General features: G+C 35.6%; 1 protein-coding gene across 7 annotated transcripts in view; it reads left to right on the plus strand.

Moving 5' to 3' along the window:
* ptprt (protein tyrosine phosphatase receptor type T) overlaps window positions 1-23,173 on the plus strand; it is a 316,287-nt gene that overhangs the window by 248,563 nt on the left and 44,551 nt on the right. For 4 of the 7 annotated variants that reach the window (XM_077197875.1, XM_077197877.1, XM_077197880.1 and 1 more), the window contains 4 exons: window positions 1,948-1,977; window positions 6,044-6,195; window positions 10,131-10,208; window positions 11,210-11,245. In XM_077197875.1, the coding sequence (XP_077053990.1) occupies window positions 1,948-1,977; window positions 6,044-6,195; window positions 10,131-10,208; window positions 11,210-11,245 (296 nt within the window). The remainder of the gene's footprint in view (window positions 1-1,947; window positions 1,978-6,043; window positions 6,196-10,130; window positions 10,209-11,209; window positions 11,246-23,173) is intronic. The other 3 variants (XM_077197876.1, XM_077197874.1, XM_077197878.1) reach the window with 1 other exon arrangement.

Below are 23,173 nucleotides of genomic sequence, written 5' to 3' on the forward strand. Positions count from 1 at the left end.
AATTGACTACTTCACTAGTATGTCATCACCAATATTACAGTTAATCGAATCGCCATTAACAGACACCATCTGGTCTTTATTATCATATCAGACTATTGCTGTCCTAGCGTATCTCCTCTTGTCTTTACCTGGAAAGAACCAGTCCACAGAGACGTCAACACTGAGACACGTTGATGACAAGGCCTCATTTTGGAGTAGCAAAAGCGTGATGTGTTTGCCAACTGCTTTTGGTGTCTCTTGTCCTCCTCCTTTCTCTTTCTGTCTCTGTTAAGCTCATAACAGAGAACAGAGCTACAATATGTCTGTGAAACACCCACCATTCCTGTCCATCCCTTTAGCTGTCCAAGCACACTCCCACCAATAGGGTACAATGGGGCTAAAGGAGCATTGACTTTATTGTCCTTTAACACTAGATGGAAAAATACAATTCTGCTCAGCACTTTTCCTAACAACCACTTTTGACAATGCACTTGGAAATTTGGCTGATCCTTGACCTGATCGTGGAAAGCAACACAAAGTTTATTCTGCGCTAATTTGATCTAATATTTAATTATTATTTTTTAAATTTTATATTTACGTAGCAAATGAGAATTGATACAATTATTGACTGTATTTTGAGGCAAAGGTCTTGTTAATGTAATTAAAGCAACAGTTTTTCAATAACGGAAGTATGGACTTTGGGGTAAAGGGCACCCTTGCTGTTGGGGTGAAAGACACAATACATAACATGATAATAAACAGCTGGATGACTTTTCCATTTGTTGACATGAAATGGTTAGATTCAAATGGTAAATATCATACTGTATATTAAGTTAGGTGTCCACCTTGAGATAATCACCATATTTATAGGAAAACCATATTATAAAATATCACATTTATTGTTACTATTGTAAAGCTTTTTTAAATATATATTTTTATATTGGCAGTATATTTATTTATCAAAATAAGCAGAATAAAGTAACTTTGCTGAAGTGATTGTTTTGGACAAGTATTAACTTAGATATTAATCAAAACATATTACTTTAGTTAATTAGTATAAATACTTGGTGCCTTTTGTCCCTTTTTACCCCGTGTGTAGGGTAAAAGATTTGTATGTACGATTTTTAAACAAAACAAACCACTTTTATCATTTATTTTCACATAAAATGTGTTGATCCATCAATGTTCAATAAAAACGTCTGTTTTGTCTGCAATCATACACTATGAGAGCAGTGAAATGCACATTTTTGTTGAGGTGTGCCTTTAGCTCCATTGTATCCTACATGTATACAGCAGACACACACACACTCTTCCTTCTCTTTGTTCTCTTTCTCTTTCTTTTTTTTCCACTTGAAGGGGAGCCAGATGTGCAGTTTCATACCTTTCATTTATTGCTTAATGGTCATTTTACTATTACTAACTATTACTGATGCAAAGGATATTTACAAACCTAAATGTAACTAGAGTCACACAGCCTCAGGTAGCAGAAATCATCTACATGAAGCTGTGTAGCACTCTTTTATTTGATCAAAACATTATGTGGTCATTAGCACATGAAACAGTGGCACGTTTTTACTAGTTTTATCATTAAATATCTCTTTATTTACAGTACTGATACTAATCAATGTGTTTGTCTTTTTTTGTCCTTTGTTTTGTTTTGGCATTATTTTAATTTCATATTTTAATTTTATTACATTTTAATTGATAATGTTTTAATTATCATATTGTTTTAATTTTATATTGTATTTTATTATATTTTATTTATTTTACGTATTCATATTGATATTTTATTTTATTATTTTGTGTTATTTTCACTAAAACTTTAATAATTTTATTTCATTACATTTTATTTGACAATTGCTTAATTTTCTTACTTTTTAATTTTTATATTTAATTTTATTATATTTCATTTACTTTACATATACTTATTTTATTTTATTTTATTTTGTCCTCATCTTGCTGATCCAGAAGAAATGCATATTCCTACTCATATTACCTGTAAGTAGCATTAAATACAAAACATCTAATTTACAATCCCTGTCTTAAATTTATGCATTACTATTATCCATTTCTACAAAGTACTTTTACCAGTTTCTGAGAAGTATTGTAAAACTTCCTTAGTTCATTAAAAGAATAAGGTGAGAGAATGAGAGAATTAAATTAAAATAAGTGACCATTATCTTAGGACCAAATATCTCTTAACTTTGCCATGGCGAACAAAGCTTTTCGAAACCAAGACCTAAGAACTTTAATGTGGCGTAAACTAAATCAGTCTTATACTTCATCACACTTTGCACCAATGTTTTAACTTCACTATACTTCCATGTTCCGTCAAACACAGTAATTTTTTGACCCATAAACCATCTTATGTGCTATATACCTAACAGTTTTTCAGTTTGCCTTGAAATATTAGCAGGCCTACAGTTAAATTGATGTGGCTCCACTGTTATGTTATTCCCTTTGGTCTGCGGACTCCACCTCTACTTTTTATTACTTTTTTTCGTTACGCTTAAACTATTTACTATTACCTCGACTGTTATGCCTTCCTCAGCATTTTACTATACTCTGGATTGTTTAATTTGCTCTGTGTGCAACAGAGCCTAGCTGCAGGATGTTTACCTCACACGTTAAAGGATTTAAAAGCTCAGATTCACAGTTGGACTACTATGTGCATTCTCACCCCTCTCTCCCTGCTCCTGAAATATAGATGAAAGTAACAACACAGCCAGGAGGAGCTCTTTCAAAATAAATGATATCATCTGAAAGGGCATAAACAGACAGCTACAGGCTAAAGCTAGCCGTGAAGCCAATATATTCCCCAAATCCGGAGAGCGAGTCGTTCTCAGTTTCAATGGGGTTATGTTCTGGGTGATGGTTTCAGTATGCGCATGTTCAGGTCGGCACGTGCGGATTTAGTATTGCAGTCGATGATTGTGTCTTCCCTTTTGTCCTTGCCCATTCACATACCGAGTTTACCATTAGCAAAGAGATCTGAGATCTCCCATGTTGTAAAAGCTTTGATAAAAACGTGCAATATGTAATCTGAAACTTTTACATACAAAAGTACATACTTTTAAGATATTAGTAACATATACTATAATAAAACCGATATCACTGTCGGCATATTTTTTTTATGTACTATGATTTTAGGATGGTATAGTAATATAGCAATCATAATATACCATGGTGTTAATGTTTATTCCTGATTTATCAGCATGTTTAAGTTTGTGTGTGCATGCATTTACACATTTGGCAGATGCTTTTATCCAAAGTGACATCCAAAGAAGTCGATACAATTTTAACACTGTGTTCCCTTGGAGTCAAACCCATGACCTTATCCTTGCTAATGCCTTGCCCTACAAGTTAACCTACTGTAACCTTGTGCGTGCATGCATGCAACTGAAAAATAGGGGATAGTGTAAATGATATTGTGAGATGTTCTGCATGCTAACTAATGCTGCTTTGACATGCGCTTTCTCGCTAGCTGCCTTGTCTTTCCATGTTCTCATGTCTCAAATGCATATGCTTTGTGCCATTTCAACAATTGTTTTAGATCAACCTTCTTTATCAATGGACATTTGGTGAATTTCATGCTTAAATGAAGAGAAAAATTTACCCTGAAAAAAACTAATTTTACAGTAGAGATGAAAAGGTTACCGGTTTCACAATAAACCATGATACAATTTTTGAAGGATAGTATTACCTTTGTTTTGAAAGAGTCATGGTAAATACTGTCAAAATAAATTTTTGTTTTGTGTGAAAACATGAAGGAAGGCAGTGAGGGTTTACCACCGCTACAACCTTTAAAACTGAGCGCTGAGGGAAATTATATGAATTTATGAGTGAATAAAGTATATGAATTTTTTTTTAATGAAACGACTGTCTTCAGAAAAGTTTCGATGGCATTTTCGTTTCATCTTACCTCCATATAATGCCTAATAAAATAGTGTTTATTAGCTTAGCGCTCCTTTATGTACAAGGAAACAGCTCTATTTTTGCTTTTCCATAAGCGCCACCTACTGTCAGAGAGTGGGTTTACAATTTCATTCAGCCTAAGTTTTTTATGCACTGTTGTAAATTTTAAGCAATTGATGAAAAATAAGCTAATGTGACTTCAAAAATATGCATAGTGCTCCTAATTCTATTTTTTGTTTGTTGGTTTTCGATATAAACTTGGTTAAATGATTTAAGTTAGTGTAATGATATTTTTTTTAACATTTCCATAAAATTTTAACAATAACCATCATTATTTTGGTCATTATAATTGTGAAATGCATTTATTTCACACCGTTTCATTTCTATTTGACCAACGTGAGCTATGTCTCTCTTGTTCCCTGTTTCTCTCTCTATCTCTCTCTTTCTCTCTCTTTTACAATATGCCATTAACAAAGTTGGTGCTATAAAGACGTTTATGGTGCCCTAACTATAGTATAGCCTTCACTTTTAATGAGGTGCTGCTCTGACATTAATTAAATAAGGATTATCTATAGTTTATTCCACTTACAATGTGTCTAGATTCTGTGGCACTTGAAACAAGACCCATTAGTATTCCATTAGGTTTATTATTTGATGGGTGTTGTATTATAAAATACTGTGACCTTCAGCATACGTTGTGGGACAAGCTGATGGTTTATTGATGCTTTTGTCCGAAAATGCCGTCTATTTAGGGAACACGCTAGGTTTTGGTGTAGAGTTTATGTTTTGCAGTTTCTACAGCAAAATCTCAGCACTCTATAGCAATCATGTTGATGCTTGACTGCTTAATTGGAAAGTCTTGACCCTTCTCTTATTGCTGCTTGATGTTGAGACCCGCTTCTGAACAGTTTTGGGTCCTCTTTTGATCCTCAGTCGCTAAAAACCAATTTTACTGAATTTATTTTCCAACCTATAAAATGGCCCAAATTTTAAAGGTTGGCCTGGTTTGTGTGAAAGCTGAAACTTTATTTTTTTATATATTTTTTTATATATAAATTCCCAGCAGAGAAAATAACAAAACAAAGAGTTATTATCAGCACGGCCCCGTAAGAGAAGGGAGCTCATATTGAGGTCAAATGGTGTTCTGTGGGACCAAGATAATCAAAGAGTCATTTTATTGGATGACTCCAATCCATCGCTGCCACTAATATCTATCTTCCTTGAAGTTTTCTGTACTAACGTGTGGGGAGACTCCAGCTTATGAACCGCCAGACAAATCAACAAAACAAAGACCAGCAGAAGTGAAGTCTGCTGCCTTTATAAAGACTGTCATAAATTATTTTTTATTGTATTGTATTGTATTTTTTTTTTTGGCCCATTTTTATGGTTAATAATGCAGGGAATTACCGGTGAAGAGGTGGGATGAGATCAGGAAATGTTGCAAACCAGGTTTGAAACAAAACAGCTTAATGTGTCAGAGTACTAAAAGCTAGGTCACTGCCTATGTGCCACTGTTTTAATCAGGAAAAAATACTTTCAAGGAGTAGTACAATCTGTAGGTAATGAAATATTGCATCTATTATCCTGTGTATATATATATATATATATATATATATATATAATTTTTTTTCCTGATCAATAGACTTATAGTGTCTTTGTTCTGCATGGCAAGGTTTTGAGTTTTCGCTCTCTTGATTTGAGGTTTATGGCAAATATCACTGCAGAATTGTTTTAGATTATATTACAGAAATCTTACAGTCGATGCCATTTGAATAGTCAAAAGCCATTCTCACTTCTTTTCCTCTATGTGCCCAGTGTCTGTCTGTGAGCTTGTCTTGTATATCTTGTATGTCAATTTTTCAGCAGTGTTTTGGCGGTGCTTTGGTTTAGTGCTCTTTTGCTATTGTACATACCTACATGTCAATGTATGTCAAACCTAAAACTGGCAAGTCTTTATAGTTTATAACTGATTTTAAGAATTTGTCCAAAAAAAAAAAGTAAAGTCATTACTTTTACTTTTCATACATTTACAGTACGCATTGGAAAACAGTGAAACGGTTTGCACTAGCCAAAAGCATTGCAACAACACAATGACGTTTCTCTTTTTGATCATGTGTGTAAACTTGTCCTGTTGTGGCTGAATTTGAAGGAAACTAGCTAAAAAACAGAAGGAGACAGCCAGCAGCAGTACGCAGAGAGAGATGGGACCCGTAGGCACAGCGGATAAAAGCACAGGAAAAGTCAGCACGTTACACAAGGACGATCCGTTCTCCACCAGCAACCAGGACCTCAATGGATTCTGTGAGTTCAGCAAATTTTGTGCTGCCCTGTTTTTTCATATTACCTGTTTATTTCAAATGTTCCTGTGCTCTGATAACAATGAGTTAAAGAGGAAAGTTGGCATTAACAAATGAAGAAACGAACGAATGAATGAATTAGAGAATAAATGTATGCACAAATAAACAAATTAAAGAATAAACAAATGCACTAATGAACAAATTAAGCAATGAATGAATACATGAATGAACTAATGAATGAACTGAAGTATTAAAAGAACAATTAATGAACTAATGCACTAATGAAGGAAATAATAAATTAACAAATGTTCGAATTAATGAACAAAATAAAAAAATAATGAACCGAAAGCATGAATGAAATACTGAAAATGTAAGCAAATGATTGAATGAACAAATGAATGAAATAAATGAACACATGGATGAATGGATACGCACATGAACCAAATAATTAATATTTTAACAAATACTTCAGTGTTATTTTCAGCTATTATTAAATCACCAGAATTCTGACAACCTGAAAATCCGGCAGCTGGAAGTTTTATCAGAGAGCGAAATCATTGTCTGAAACAGTGATGTTTAATTAACACTTTTTCAATGGCACGTTTTCACTGTCAGCATATATTTCATGCACATGAAATGACAAGCATTCATGATCAGGTAAACATAAGCTGAATGAATGCTGGGGCTCGGTTGACAGTGATAATGTTTTTTGTTAAAGTTTATTTTAATCGATCTTCATTTTGATGAGCCATAATCTATTCTTAAATCCCAAGATCCATCTTTTCATCTATGCTGTTTTCATTTGTGTGGAAACTTCACTAAACATTATTTGTAGCACACCTGTCACACAATAATCGCTTTGAGTCTCAGCTTTCAAACTGTCAATTTTATTATGCAATCCGAACACTAAATGTAATTCTGATTGTCACTTCAGTTCATGCAGTGTGAACAGATCATCTCTTCCTCTTTACTAGTTATAGCACAAATCAACATCAGAAGGTATGCTCAAAGATACAGCAATAGTTTCATGTTCTGTCAGACATTTTACACTGCTTCTCTTTAGAGAACTTCCTGCTCTTTTCCACTAATCTCAAAAGTCAAAGTCCAAAGGTCATAAAATAGCCACGTTCCCCAAATACCTCAATCTTTTGAAGCACCTGAGTGTGTGTGCGCTCCAGTCTCAGGACTCATTACTGCAATCACACGAACCTCCTGCACGTCCCACCATCCCAGTGATGAGCTCGGGAAGCCCTAAAAGGTGTCAAAAGGGGTCAACAATCTGTCATTTTAACTCAACTCACCGTTCTCCTTGATCGTCTGTACTAAGCGTCCATCAGGAAACCAAATGATGGGACGCCACCGTCTTGCACCTGCCATTCACAGATCTTAGCATCGCTAATCGCAGAGAGCTATTTTGTCACTAAACAGCATGGACCGAAGCGTTCTACATATCAAGAGACTCCGCTATTGACGTGCTGCTTTAAGGCGCTAGAGAAGAATAGCAAGTGGCATTTGGACTAGGCGTTTTTTCATTCTCGTGCTTTCATTCTCAGTTTTAAGTGGGCTCTGGCATGCTGTGAAGGGGTTGTAATTAGGACAGGTCTTTCTGAGTCGCTTTCTGCACAAAATGTCACTGTGGCCTTTGTACACAGAATCATTTGAATGGAGCTGGACGAAGAGAAGGCAATAGAGAGTAAGAGCAAGATGCATGGAGAGAGAGAGAATGTCATTATGCATAATGATCACATTTATTTCCTTTAAAATCAACATTGATTGGCAATGTGTTCTGTGTGTATAGTGTTTCTCAGTTCTTTTGAATGTCATTGGTCAGTTGATGTGCAAATGCAGTTCATTTGGTATGTTTGTTTCGGGTCATTACAGGCACGGGGTAGTTGGAGACTGTTATTTTATCTGTTGTTTATCTAATGGTCTGAGAGTCACTATTATAGCACAAGTACAGGCTCTTTATTATAGACATGAATCTCAGTTGTGGTGTTGAAGCAAAAACAACCTAAAACTCAGCCCAGCTCATAACTGCTGTTTGTAAGCAGTTCTTTACAAAAGGCCTTGTGATACACTATCAGACACTTTCATCTAAAACTTTACAGCTGCATCAGGTAGTTTTTGTGTTGGAACTGCAAATTGAATTGATTTTTATATGACAAAATAATTTTCTTGATCAATATTTTGTCCTGTTGTTCAGAAAAATATCTAAAGATTCTTTCAATAAGAAAAATTTGCTCATTTGCACTCTTATGATATTAAAACTTGTCTTCAGTGGATATATCTTGAATTAAAATTTCCTGTTATATTATAAAAAGAATTACAGGAAAACAAAATATGATTAAGAAAATATTTGTGTTTTTATTTATGCCTAGTTCCTTCATGAAACTCTAGATGGTGATGGGTCCTAAACGCAAGCTGATGATAATTATAGCGTTAACTACTTGGCACAAGCTGATTGGTTCATGTCGCATCTGCAGCCAATGAGCTTGCTGCTCAACATTTAAATGGTGGTTACCATTCACTATAGCAGTTTGCAGCACACTTTCAGAGTTCGTCTAAAACCCTCCACCTTCCCCAGCTCCACCTGTATAGATCTGCTATGGGTAATTGATATATGCTATTTGTGCAGCATCAGTATGTCTTACATACTCACAGCAGCGTATTGGCGTATGTATTGGCAGTAGCAAGTTCCAGTTCCTGCTCTGCAGCAGCAATAATCTACAACAACAGCAATAATCAACAGCCGCAGCAGCATCTCAGCAGTAGTGTAGCAGATCTATTGTCATGATAGAAATTTATTTAATTGCTTAATTTTCTTAGATTAAATTTTTTGCTTTATTTTTACATTGCAAATCCTATTTTTTCATGATCTTAAAATTACAAAATGTATTAAATATAGACTAATCAACGTACCTTTTTTAGTGAAAAAAAAAAAATCTTTTAAGTTATTGGTCGCTCAAGATGTAAGACCATGTGTACTAACCACTAGTCCACAGCTGGCTTTACTGTATTATTTTTCCGATTAATTTCTTTTTATGAGTTTTATATTTTTAATTTAATTAAAATTTTGCGTTGATTCCAGGAGGAAAATCTTTGGAGTAGAGAATAGTACTTTGTGAATGACAGACCTTCCAATCTGGGCACCAAATTATTGTGGGCCTTTATATCTCATATTGTAACTGACATTTTTTCTCATTTATATCCAGACCTTCCTCTCAATGGCTCCACAGTTACAATCACAAATTATTATTAAATTTTTTTTTTGTATCACGGCTTTTTAAAGATGATTCAGCGTAAGATGTGTGAGATAGAGATCATATTAGCGATCCCAGCCTACACACTCAGCATTTTAGCTGTATTACCATTTAAATGAACACAGAGACACCTGCCTCTAACCTTCCACGCTTCTCTCATCCAGACACACTCGATCTCACCTCACTGGCCCATGAGCTTTTGCTGTGAAAGCATTTTCTGTTGAGATCCTTATGTGAGCCAGTGAATGCGTATGCGCCGACACATGTGAGACTTGGGGATTTGTGTAAATGGAGATCTGGAGTGATAGGTGATTAAACTGGAAAGTAAAAAGGATATGAGCTTCAGCCGAGAAGAATAAAGGAAGTTTACTGGAGTGTGTGATGCTCGGTGTGTGTTTTTGTGACTTTCAATAAGTCCTTCTGTGTGTGAGTCTTCAAAAATCAGACATCCTTTAGAAAACTATATACAGATCTAGGATATGTTCAAAATAGTCCATGGTATTTAAATGTCTTGCTGACTACAGCATGATGCAGTTTATCAGTGATATATATGTCTTGTATTATAGAATCTAGTATTCTGGTATTACTAATACTGTCACAACACATCACTGCTATTAATCTAGACATGATGTGGTGGATGTAAAGCAATTGTCTAAGTGCTCTCCTCTCTCTTTCCCAGCCTCCTCTTCTCCATGCTCCTTCTCCATCCAGGGTAAAGGCCTCCAGAGCAAAACCCTCCTCAATTCTTACTACTCAGGTATGTAGTTGACTGCGTTCATGAGGCATAGTAGTTAAATAACTGGACTGGCAACCAAAATAGTGTGGGTTTGAACCCTACAATGTATCCGCAGTTCCATCACAGAAAGAGCTGCAGAACTGCTGAAGCTCTCCTACCACTTTTGTGTTCCTTTATGAAATATTTAGGCTTTCCAGTAGGAATGCAGAATGTTTAATGCATTTTATGCATGTTTATGCATGTTGCATGTTTATGTATGTTTATGCATGTTTAAACCATTGGAACATGGAAAAAACTCTTTAGGTGAAATACATTGAAATTAATTGTTTACTGTAAATACATGAAGGGTGGTATTGGCAAATTGTCACCTGTAGTAAGTCAGTCTTACCAATACAACCAAGAATTTGGAATTTGAACATGTCTGTTTTTAAATGTTAAAAGTAATTTTAATTAATACAAATTTGATGGAATTGGCAGACGTTACCTTAGGCATCATGCACCGTTGTAGCGTGTCAAAGCATTCTAGAGTATAAATAAGCTATAATGCACGTAGGTGATTTTAAATAAATATTTCATGTCGATATACAATGGTTACATACTGTTAAAACTAATCGTGGTATTGATATCTTTGTAAGACTGCCGACTCTATAGAACAGTGGCAAGTAAAACTAACTTTACTTCTTTCCGAGAGCCCCTAGTGGTCGGGAGCATTTCCGTTGTGTTGTGGCTTGATTTCGTTGTGTTGTGCACTACTTGGTCACCGTAAGTTTCCCTTACAGATGCAAAATTTATTGGAGAAGAGTATGCTGAATCATGCTAGGTGATTTACTAAGGTTTGCGCTAGTATTTGCGCCATGATTTACCACACAAAAAAAGCATGTCTTAAACTAGACGCTAATTTGCGCTGCTGGCTCAATTAAATCTGGCTCAATATCTCAGAACAATACTCTAAAACAATAGCTGTGTGGCATTTGTGTCAATGCAAAAATGGGGTTTCAGTTTTATTCTGTTTTTAATTACAGTTTCTAAGGAGCCAGTCCCTGCCACAGCATCTATAGGTAAGACACTTTTCCTCCTCTACTTCTTATAAATCACGCTGTTCAGTTTTACAGATGTGGATTACGTTAAACCCTTACTTCTGTATCTCTTGAGCTGAATGTAGGATGAAGCTGTTCTTAGACAATATGTATATTCAGAGGTGAATCACTAGCAGTTCCATTCCAAACCTGCGTGTGTATCTGTGTGTGAGTCATAAAATATGGGTTTAGATGATGAAAGATCATAACATTGACCTTTGAAGTCAAAAGCAGGCGCTGTAGACTTTTGCTCCCATCCGATCAAACTAATTGCAGCTTGTAATTTTGCGGCAGCTAATGTGGTTTAAGTAGAGTCAGCGGCGTTCTCCTCATGCTGATGCGTCCGTACCACGCTGAGCAAGATTACAGGAATGAAAGCCCTCTGTCAGTTCAAACAAAGTCTATGTTTATATCCCAATATGTGGAAAGTGATTTGAATCAGATCGTTAGCTGTCGGAATGCTAATTTTCAGATTTGGCAGATTTGGTGTGGCAGAGTTGTGCGCGCTCACACAAACACACACAAATGAGCGCACACACACAAATGTGTCTTTTCAAAGACAGTTTGACCATTTCACAGCCATTGGCAATAGCTTATAATTTCTTCTGTTCTTTCCTCCGGGGTTCTTTTATTAACTTCTTCATTTATTAATTCATTTTTCTCCTTTTCATTTTTTGTGTTCATTTGTTTTTACTTCTGTTCTTTTGTTGTTTGTTCTTTCATTCACTAATTTATGTGTTCTTTTGTCTGTCTTTCTTTCTTTCTTTCTCTCTCTTTCTTTCTCTTTCTTTCTTTTATTCATTTGTCCATACTTCCTTCTTTTATTTGTTCATTAATTCATTGCTTCTTTCTTCTATTCTTTCTTTTTTGCTCATTCATCCCTTCCTTCCTTTCTTCTATTCTTTCCTTTTTGTCTTTCTTCTTTTATTCATTTGTTTATTTGTCCTTCCTTCATTGCTTGCTTCCTTTATGACATTCTTTTTTAATTCAATTTTTCTTCCTTCCTTCACTCTTTCTTCCAATCATCCTTTCATTCTATCTTTTGTTTTTCATTTGAACATTCATCTTGTTTTCTTTCTTTCTAGATTTCTTGCTTGCCTTCTTGGATGGTTTCCTTCTTGTTTTTCGAGTTATCACTATTTTTATTCATTATTTATCATTTCCACTTAATCTCAGCAGCACTTGATTCATTGAAATCTTTGAGAGATATTTGCAAAGTGGCAGTTTACAACATTTTCTGAATTGTAAAATCAAACAATTGGATTTTAACAATGTCTCAAATTTATAGCAATAACCCACCATTTTACGTGGCCTTCACTGACTAATGTCTGATGAATGAAAACATACCAGGGACGCACTTTAGCAGCTACAGTAAATTACAGTATTTCAGCTCGACTGCTGACATTTTCAAGTTTGTCCTGGTCACGGAAAGCTTCATCCTTTACTCATTCTTCAGGAGATATTGAAAGCGTTTACAGGCAGCTTTTCAAAAGGGATTTCTGATAGATATCTTTGTGGGCTCGGGGCCTAAAGTCAGTCCGGAAGCTCATTTCAAAGGTGCACTCTAAAAAGGCTCAGATGCAGGGGTCTCTAAACGCCCCTCTGATGCAGACAGCTTCTAGTAGGAGTTTGAAAACTCTCGTTTAAAGATACATTCAGTAGTGGAGACTGTGACTCCCCCATACACATACGCACTCAACGCCAATAAACCACTGAGGAAACGTATTTACAGAGGTTATGAAGGTGGAGACAGCTTGCTTAGTGCAAGATGATCACACCGGTGATGTTTTAAAGGAAGAGAGAGAGAGAGAGAGAGAGAGAGAGAGAGAGAGAGAGAGAGAGAGAGAGAGAGAGAGAGAGAGAGAGAGAGAGAGAGAGAGAGAGAGAGAGCAAAGTGGGGAAAACCCATCAAGCACTAGGGTAGTTTATTTAGGCATTTATCAATTGAAGCACTTGGATATTTGGAAACTGGACATGGAATATGTAACAATCATACTTTTACATTTATAGCTCTTGTCTGAGAGATTCATCCCAACCTGAGCCAGTGATGCAGAGGGATGATCAGACAAATAACATAAGAGTTTAAATCTGAGATTGAGGGAGCGCATTAGGGAGTGATGGAGGATTAGAGATGAACTGAATGAGAGGGAGTTATTGGAGGAAGAAAGGAATGGATCAGAGGAAAAGAATACAAGTTAGAGTGGACGTCGGAATATATGCTAAAGAAAATACTTGCCAATCATATCCAAAGTAGTGTTGAAGTTGTTGGTATATTTAGATTTTAGTCTTTGATTTTGTATAAATATTATATATTGTCTATTATATATGCACTACCATTAAAATGTTTGTGGTCTGTGAGATTATTTTAAATGTTTTTTTGAAGAAGTCTCTTATTCTTACCAAGGCTGCATTTATTTAGTCAAAAATACAGTATAAACTGTATTGAATAACTGAAATAACTGTTTTCTATTTTAGTATATATTCAAATGTCATATATTTCTCTGATTGCAAAGCTGAATTTTCAGCATCATTACTCCAGTCTTCAGTGTCACATGATCCTTCAGAAATCATTCTAATATGCTGATTTTCTGCTCAAGAAACATTTCTTATTATTATCAGTGTTGAAAACCGTTGTGCTGCTTCATATTTTTGAGGAAACCATGATATATTTTTTTCAGGATTCTGTGAAAGTTAAGGAACTTCAGGAAAGTTCAGAAGAACAGCATTTATTTAAAATATAATTTTTTGTAACAAAGTAAAAGTCTTGAAAAAAATCCTACTCACCCTGAACTTTTGAAAGGTAGCCTACTATATATAGTGTTTTCAGTGTATTTTGCTCGTGTATTGCTGTGCACAGGAATCAACACATAATACAAAAATGTCTTTGTGGCTCAAGACACAGTCCCTTTAAGGCAAGTCATTTCCCTCAGCGGCCATCTTTGAAACGCCTCTCGGGCAGCTATCTTATTTCAGTCATGCAAGTACAGCTTCTATTTCTTTGAAATGGGAAACATCAAATTCTCCAAAGCTTATGATTAATATAATAATAATAATAATACATTTTATTTGTGGGCGCCTTTCATATCACTCAAGGACACCTTACAGATTAAAACAGTTCGAATACAATTTAGGGAGACAATAAAAAACAAAACTAGACACAATGTAAAAATAGAATTGAGAAAAGAATTTAAAAAGAAATAAAAGAAAGCAGTTCATCATGAAGGCGGTGGAAGGTGGAGTTATGTGGGGTAGGCTAGGCTTGGGCGGTATCCAAATTTTGATACCGTCAAACCTCCTCCCTATTTTACCGGGGTATACGGTATTACCGTGACTAATTAAAAATTATGAAATAAGGCTCAGACAGCGTCACCAAACTGTTGGCTTGTGCCTACACCGTTCAGAAACTGAATACCAGATCGGGCAAAAAAATAAAAAAATAAAAAAATTCAAGGCCAACCCGTGCACGTTGTGTCTGATCCCGGCTGACGGCATTAAATGTAATTATGAGCCGGAGCCCTATTTAGACTCGACTATTTTTAATACGTGAGCCGTTATAATATGGTGGCGCCAAATATTTTTTAACCCAGGTGCTGAGGGGGTGGAAGATATAAATACTATTTATAAATGAGCAAAAATGGGACAATTAATAATATTTAATTATTTTAATTATGACAATTGTATTCATTTTATTAATTAATTTAAATTGAATTAACAAGCAACAAGCAAGAAGTGCATTTGTAAATCCGATGACACGCATCCCTTGATTTTTATTAATACAACTTTTCTGTCAGTGCTGCAAAGACTAAGTTGACGATCGCCATCACCTAGTGAACGCGCATATATAGAGAGAAATGCACATCATGGATTACATAATCGGAAGGTATAGGCTAGCCTTTTTCTTTTCGTTTTGAATTGTTTCGTTTAAAGAAATTGACGATGATATCTCCGTAGTGAACGCGCCTATAGAGAGAAATGCACATCATGGATTAATCAGAGAGTATGCTGCCTATATTTCTTTTCCTTTTGAATTGTTTCGTTTAAAGAAATTGACAAATCGCCATCTCCATAGTGAACTATAGAGAGAAATGCACATCATGGATTAGGCTACATAATCAGAGAGTAGCCTAGCCTATTTCTTTTCTTTTGGAATAGTTTCGTTTAATTTGATGATCGTCATTTCCGTATGAACGTGCATAGAGAGAAATGCACATCATGGATTAAATAATCAGCGAGTGGCCTATTTTTTTTCGTTTTGAATTGTTTCGTTTAATGAAATTTCAAGCTTTATTTAGATATCTGTCATGTCTGTGAGACATACACTGAGTTTCGGTTAATTTATGATGAGATTTCAATGCAAGTGACCGCCGCACGCCAGCGCACGATCATGTCATGATTATGTTGTCTGCTATATTTGATTCTTATTTATTATTGGTTGATAAAAAAAATATTAAAATTAAGATACAATTTATACAAAACGAAATTCACTTTAAAGAAAGGCCTTTTACAAAATGAAACTTAATTAAGTGGTCAATGTCTGACTCCCGATGCATCTCATCTTACTCAGGCTGTTCAGTTTTCATTATCAACGTAAAAAAAAAATAACATTATAATATTTTAACAAATATAAACTAATGCGGTTATTTAATGAACTCGGGGCAAAATGCATCCTCGCAGCAGTGAGTGGGTGGTTGTTTCGGAGATGCGACATTAGGTTAGAGGTGTTTCCATCTCTCGCGGTCACCTTTTTTATTGCAATATTTACAAATTGCCTCGTCAGTATTTACCGCCTCTCCCTTCTCTCTCTCTCTCTCTCTCTCTCTCACTCTCTCTCTCTCTCTCTCTCTCTCTCTCTCTCTCTCTCTCTCTCTCTCTCTCTCTTTGTCCTCCACACTGTCACTTGATGACAACTACATAAGCATTTTTAGGCATTGAATAAATTATATTTATATATTATATATAAGTGCCGGTAATGACGGTATTTGATACCGTTGCTATTTTAAGACCCCGCGGTATACGATATTACCGAAATACCGCCCAACCCTAGGGTAGGCCTTTCTAAATTATTGGGTTTTGAGCGAAGTTTTAAAGGAGGATAGGGACTCAGTCGTACGGATGAATAGAGGGAGGGAATTCCAAAGGTGAGGTGCACAATAGCTGAAGGCTCTGAACCCCATAGTGGACATGCGGGCAGAAGTAATGGAAAGTAGTGAGGAAGAAGAGGATCGGAGAGTTCGGGATGGGGTGTAGGGCTGAAAGAGTTCAGAGAGATAAGGAGGAGCAAGGTTATGGAGAGCTTTGAAGGTGAGTAGTAGAATTTCTAAATCAGTACGGTATTTGACAGGGAGCCAGTGCAGTTGTTTTAGAAGTGGAGCATGTGTTCAGAGACTGGGGTTCTGGTGATAATACGGGCAGCAGAGTTTTAGACCAGTTGGAGTTTATGAACGGACTTGTGAGATAGACCAGAGGAGAGAGTTACAGTAATCAATACGGGAAGTGACAAGAGCGTAGATGAGAGTAGCAGTATTATGGTGTGTAAGTGAAGGACGAAGGGGGTTGATGGTGCGTAAGTGGAAATAAGCAGACTGGGTAAGATTATTAATCAAGTCAAGTCAAGTCATCCTCATTTATATAGCGCTTTTAACAATGTAGATTGTTTCAAAGCAGCTTTACAGAGATAAACATATAATTTAAGGTAACAGAGATTGGTTTGGTTTTATAGTGGCTCTTGAAAAATGTTTTTTCCAGCTAAAGTTAGTTTTGATTGATTCACTTCCGTCTAAATGATCATTTGTTATTAAATTAGGAGCCGCTAAGACGACACCGTTCTCTCTAAACAGACTTTAAACGTGAACCTGTGATAGACGCTGATGGCGTTCACATGCGCATTAAGAATTGATTCTATAGTTATGTGCGTTTGAATATATGTGCGCAGGTTTGTAATTCCTTACAAACCATGCCTAAACAAACTACTTGTCTATAAATTTTGATGCAGAATTTTTATTTTATCTTATCACTTTGGGTAGGTACGCGAACCGAAAAATTCCACAACGCTTTATCTCTAGAGTGGTATAGGGATCCTCCATAGGGAGAGGCTAGTTGGCACTTCAGCACTGCATTGTCATCGGGTCCAGGCGAAAGTCCTTTGTCAGATCTGGAAACGGCCTGGATCCAGCAGGCTGCGGGAAAACCTCGGGATAAACAAAGACACTAAAATTAGCGTAGATGCCATTCTTCTTATGATGTAACGAGTACATCAGGATTTAAGGGAAGTGTTCCCAGTTCCGGCTGACCTAATCTAAGCAGCCTAATATTGAATTATAGAAGTCTATAGAGTGTTATGTGAATGCTAGGTCAAAGAGATGTGTTTTTAGTCTAGCTTTGAACTGACAGACTGTGTCTGCTTCCAGGACAATGTTAGGAAGATTGTTCCAAAGTTTTGGTGCTAAATAGGAAAAGGATCTACCGCCAGCAGTCGATTTATATATTCTAGGTATTATCAACTGGCCGGAGTTTTGAGATCGCAATAGACGTGAAGGACTATAATGCGTTAAGAGCTCGCTCAAGTACTGGGGAGCTAAACCATTTAGTGCTTTGTAAGTAATCAGCAATATTTTAAAATGTATACGATGTTTAATAGGGAGCCAATACAGTGTTGTGTTTTTGTGTTTTTCAAAAGAAAGTGTGCTTTCGAGGATGACACCAAGACTCTTGACGTGGGGGGAGGAGGGGACAGTGGAATTATCAATGAGGAGAGCGAAGTTTGGACATTTTGCTAAGGTGGATTTGGAGCCAACTTGGAGAATTTCAGTTTTATCACTGTTTAGTTTGAGGAAGTTTTGAGTGAACCAGGTTTTAACTTCATCTAAGCAGTCAGCTAGAGAAGACGGAGGGAGCAAAGACGTAAGTTTGGTGGATAAGTAGACCTGGGTGTCATCGGCGTAGCAGTGAAATTTGATATTAAATTTCCTGAGAATATGACAACAACTGTCTCATAAATTTTGTTTCTAAACGCTCAAATCAAGACAAAAAAATTAATATATTCAGGCTGGATCAGACTGCAGTGACTCAATGACTTTACCAATCAGCAATTGGCTTTTTTTTTTATCTGAAGTCTTTGCTATAGATGATTAAATAGAAAAGAAGAAATTACCAATCACAAATCAGAAGGTACACATTAGAATGATGTAATCATTGTCAGTAAGATACAGTTTAAATCAGATTAAATTTTTAATATCAACACGAAATTTTCTTTCTTAAAACACGCGGTCCCACTTTATATTAAGTGGCTTTAAGTACTATGTACTTACATCGAAATTAATAATTTGATACAATGGACTTAATTTGTACATACATGTTTTTACATTGTACTTATATTTTGAAAATACCTGCATGTAATAACAGCTGTAATTAATTTATGTAATTACTTTGTAATTACACAGTTGAACTTTCCCTTACACCTTAACCTACCCTTAAACCAACCCATACCACTACACCTGACCCTAACATTACCCGTATCACACCTTTTAGCAGCAAAAGTGTTTTACAATACAACCTGAACACAATAAGTACATTGTACTTATTTTTCGATGTTAGTACATAGTACTTAAAGCCAATCAATATAAAGTGGGACCAAACACGCTCCTAGTTTTATTGTGCACATGCGATCCATCAGTGCATGTTGTTCAAATTAAAGTGTTTGCGATTGGGTATTGCCTTTGCATATGAAATGACTTTCTATTTCAGGTGATTCTGTTGGGTAAAATTATGTCTTGGCCTGCTTTTTCCCCATTGAATATCATGTTTCAATATGTCACGGCAGTAAAATGGGTTTCAAATGCATGTTGACTTTATTGTTGAATTGCTTTAAAAATTAAAAGTAAAACCGTTTATTTAAAAAGGAATAGATAGCACAACTACTGTAAGATTGATAGTATCTACAAAACAACGGTTTAATGGATTAGTGTCTAACAATCACTGTAATAAGAAGGGATTGTGTAAAGAAGAATTGAAAAGGTGAAAACGAATGGAGGGTAAAGATAGTGAGATGGAGAGAAGATAGCAGGAAATATATCCACTAGTGCAGATAAAAGAATGGGGCATTAAATGAGGAAGAAGGCCTTTTCATTGTGTTTTACAGACACCATCACTCGCTCCGAGTGGAGACGGTCATATTTCTGTTCTGGAGATGCTCGAAATGATGTCGCTGAGATTACGAGGTCGAGAAAGACTGGCGGTCCCTAATCATTTATAAACCTGCCTATTATGTGAGGCTTCCAGTTCATTTACAGGCTATCGATCATGTTGCGGGATGAAAGCCCTGGTAATCGCATACAGGAACTGTCAGGGAGGACTCGAGCCGACTGTTTCTTAAAATCATTTCTCCAGTAAACCACGCAGAGATGATGATCATCAATGCATCTGACGAGTAGTCCAATGGTGAACATTTTTTTGCACCTGAGAGAGAGGGCATTGTGTTAGAAAGAAAGGATAATGTTAGAGAAAAAGGGCATGTGCAGTGTATTAGAGCAAGATGAAGAGTAAAAGATTTAGATGTTGTAGTGGAGTGTATCTGTAGGATCGATGGAAACTGAAAGAAAAAAAACAGAATGGAGGAGAAGAAAAGGGATCGGAGAGAGAGAGAGAAACAAGGGTTCTGTTTCATGGAGAAACAATAGTTTTGGAGCCAGGAAATGGATAACCCGCTATGGGACGGGCTTGATTCGGCTGGTTAACTGAAAGATGCCTGACAACTCCTGCTTAACTCAGCGTCATGACATTCAGCGTAATAACATCGCTCAGAGGTTACTCCTTTAGAGCTCGCAAGACTTAATGGAGTGTCTTAAAAATAAAAAATAGACACAAATGAGACATGCAGTATTTGTAGCAAAGGACAAAAAGTTAGAAATAGCAAAGCCTCATATTTTTTGCCTGCATATTTTATGTGATGCAACAATGCCTGTGGTAAAGCTTTTTATAATCTTTTGCAAATAATAATAATGACTTTCATTTATTTTTTTTACCTGACCGCACTGTGTACATATAGGTCATATTTTACTCCATATACCCACAGCAGGACCATTCACATATGGCGTTTGAAAGTAATTTGTAATGTCATTATTCAGTCACCTATGCTTTATTGTGACTTGTCAGGTAATTATTGTTAATGGCAAACACCATTTTATCATTTTACCTAGCTTATCATAATTTAATTGTGCATGCTGATAATTGAGCTTTAAAGTGATTTACGTACATCTGTTTACATCTGAATGCACATTATACAGTGGTCAAAAGAGTGCATGCTCAAATGAAAGAAGCCGTAATGAGATGGAATAGGACCGAAATGTGAAAATTACCTCTGTAAGGAGATTAGTTGGCATATATGTTTCTCTCTCGCTTTCACTTGATATATAACATGAACTGTGTTATGCTTAACAATATAGTCCAATACACACATTGTGATATTGAGTTGTGTTGTAGCATGAGCATTAAATGCACTTGAAAATCAAGGTGCATTTAATGCATTTGAAAGAGTAGTTTCAAAACCACACAATCTCTTGCTACCTTTTTTATTTATTTTTTTATTTTTTATTTAGTAATTATTAACAGTATTTATATTGTTTTATCATTTCAAACCTATTTTTTGCAACTGGGAAGAATGCAGAGAGAGTAATGTGTTACAAAGAGAAGATATGTGCAGATGTTCTATATATTAGAACAAGATTGTAATCTTGTAGAGAAGTAGAGTAAATATAAGATATCCAAATGCAATTTTGCCCTGTATGAATCACATCTCGCTATACCTGTATGAATCTCGCTATTGTCAGAAAAAGGAATGTAATAGAAAGAAATATTCTTTCGTGTACTTTCATGCACATGGATAGTGGTTACCCATGCAGATAAGTCACATTCTGCTGTTTGTCATTTATCACAATTTTTATACAAATAAAAATGTGACTTTTTTCAATGTAAAACATTATTAATGAATAAACATTTTTCAGAAAATGTACAAATCGATTTATTTTTCTGTTTGGTGCAGAACTTAATCTTGAATGACGTATATAAGATTTATATTGATTTTCTATATGGGTTTTTTGACATGGTTTTATGTTATGTCATGTTATCATCTTAAGGTGTTTGTAGGACTAAACAAATCCCATATGACCTCACAATAGAATCTGCTAATGGTTTAGTTCAATTTATTTTATGAACTGTACTGAATCAACTGTCAGAACTCTTTATTCTATAGATTCAAAAGTACAAAACCTAACCGTTTTTCCATAAACTGTTAACTTGTCTGATATATAAGATCACATACAATGTGCAGCTGACCTTTTGTTCTAGAGCAGGAGTTCTTCGATATTTCCCTGGGTTGGATGTGGTAGACGCGCATTTTAACAACATAATACACCCACTGGGCCGCCACTTTGGGATTCGCTTCATGCTGAGAAACAAAAACACATGAATATTTAATTAAGAAAAAATTGATAGGAGAAAGGCAGAAGGAGGAGCAGTAAATTGAGAGACCTTAGTCTCCAGTGTATACTTCTCTATCGCACACTTTTATTCTCTTTTACTGTTTGTACATTGTAAAACCTAAAGGTGCCTCAAATATCCTGTCGGATACTCAATGAACTTGTATTTTAAGTGCCTCAAAGCTCTTTCTCCTATAGTAGAGATACTGGTGGAGCATTGACAATCTTTGCGGTTCTTGCTGGAACTTATGGGATCCATTCTTTAAGCACTTTGTATTCAGTTCAGAGGTTCTGGAGTCATCTTTTCATAACCATGAGTCCTTGAAGCGCTTTGGGGGAAATTGGAGGAAATCGAATTCTATAAAAACGTTATTGTAACATTAAAGTGGTTCCTGGAAGATCTCTTATGTTAAAGCCAGCATATGGAGGAACCCAATGGTTCTGTGAGGCCAGGATAAGATTTTATTTATTATATAAATTTTTATTAATATTTATTTATTTATTATTATTATTATTACATTTAATCATTTAGCAGACGCTTTTATCCAAAGCGACTTACAAATGAGAGCAATAGAAGCAGTTAAACTAACAATAGGACAACAATATGTAAGTGCTGACACAGTATACGTTTATTTTTTTAAACAGATATAAAGTAGAAGAGAAGAGAAAAGAAAGTGTTAGTATTAATGGATCCAGTGTTTCTATTTAAGTTTGATTCAGTATACATAGGCTTACATTTATTTAGTATATTTTCTTGATTCATTTAAACCTTAAATGACACAGAAACCGAAAATTCTCGGGACAGCAGCATTTTTCCAAATTTCACTCTTAACTGTTCTATTTCATCAGAAACGATCTTAAAACAGGGCTTTAAGTGTAAAATACCGAACTTGTCCTTTAAGCTTAAAATGCTTTTCTCACTTGAGGCTGTTGGATTTAGTTGTTGGCTTTGTGTAATTGCATTGTTCTTTAGGGATCCACTGGACCATTTATTGTTGGAAAAGTGTGAACATCTGAAAAAAATTATTGGTCTCTGTAAATAACTAACTATGGATAGTTAGAAAATGATGTCATCATTTACTCACCGTCCTGTGATTCCAAACCTGTATGACTTTCTCTCTTCTATGGACTGTAAAAGACGATATTTTGAAGAATGCTGGTAACCAAACAGTTTTAGATTGGTTACAATTGACTTCCATTGTATTTTTTGTCCATACAAGTCAACAGGAACCAGAACTCTTTGCTCCATTACTCATTAGCTGCCTATGCACTGTATGTTTTGAAGGCTAAAAAAGTGTCAAAGTGCACTGATCAGTCAGTCAGAGTTTTTATTGTGTGTGCTGGTTGTGAACTTGTTCAGTTTCATTGAGCAGTCTCAGCATCTCTTTGCTGGTTATTTTTTGTGCCCTTTCAAAAGACCCTCCTGAAGCTATGATTC

This window comes from Siphateles boraxobius, unplaced genomic scaffold (assembly GCF_051911475.1).
Source record: "Siphateles boraxobius isolate OS27281-9 unplaced genomic scaffold, OSU_SipBor_1 41, whole genome shotgun sequence".
Taxonomy (NCBI): domain Eukaryota; kingdom Metazoa; phylum Chordata; class Actinopteri; order Cypriniformes; family Leuciscidae; genus Siphateles; species Siphateles boraxobius.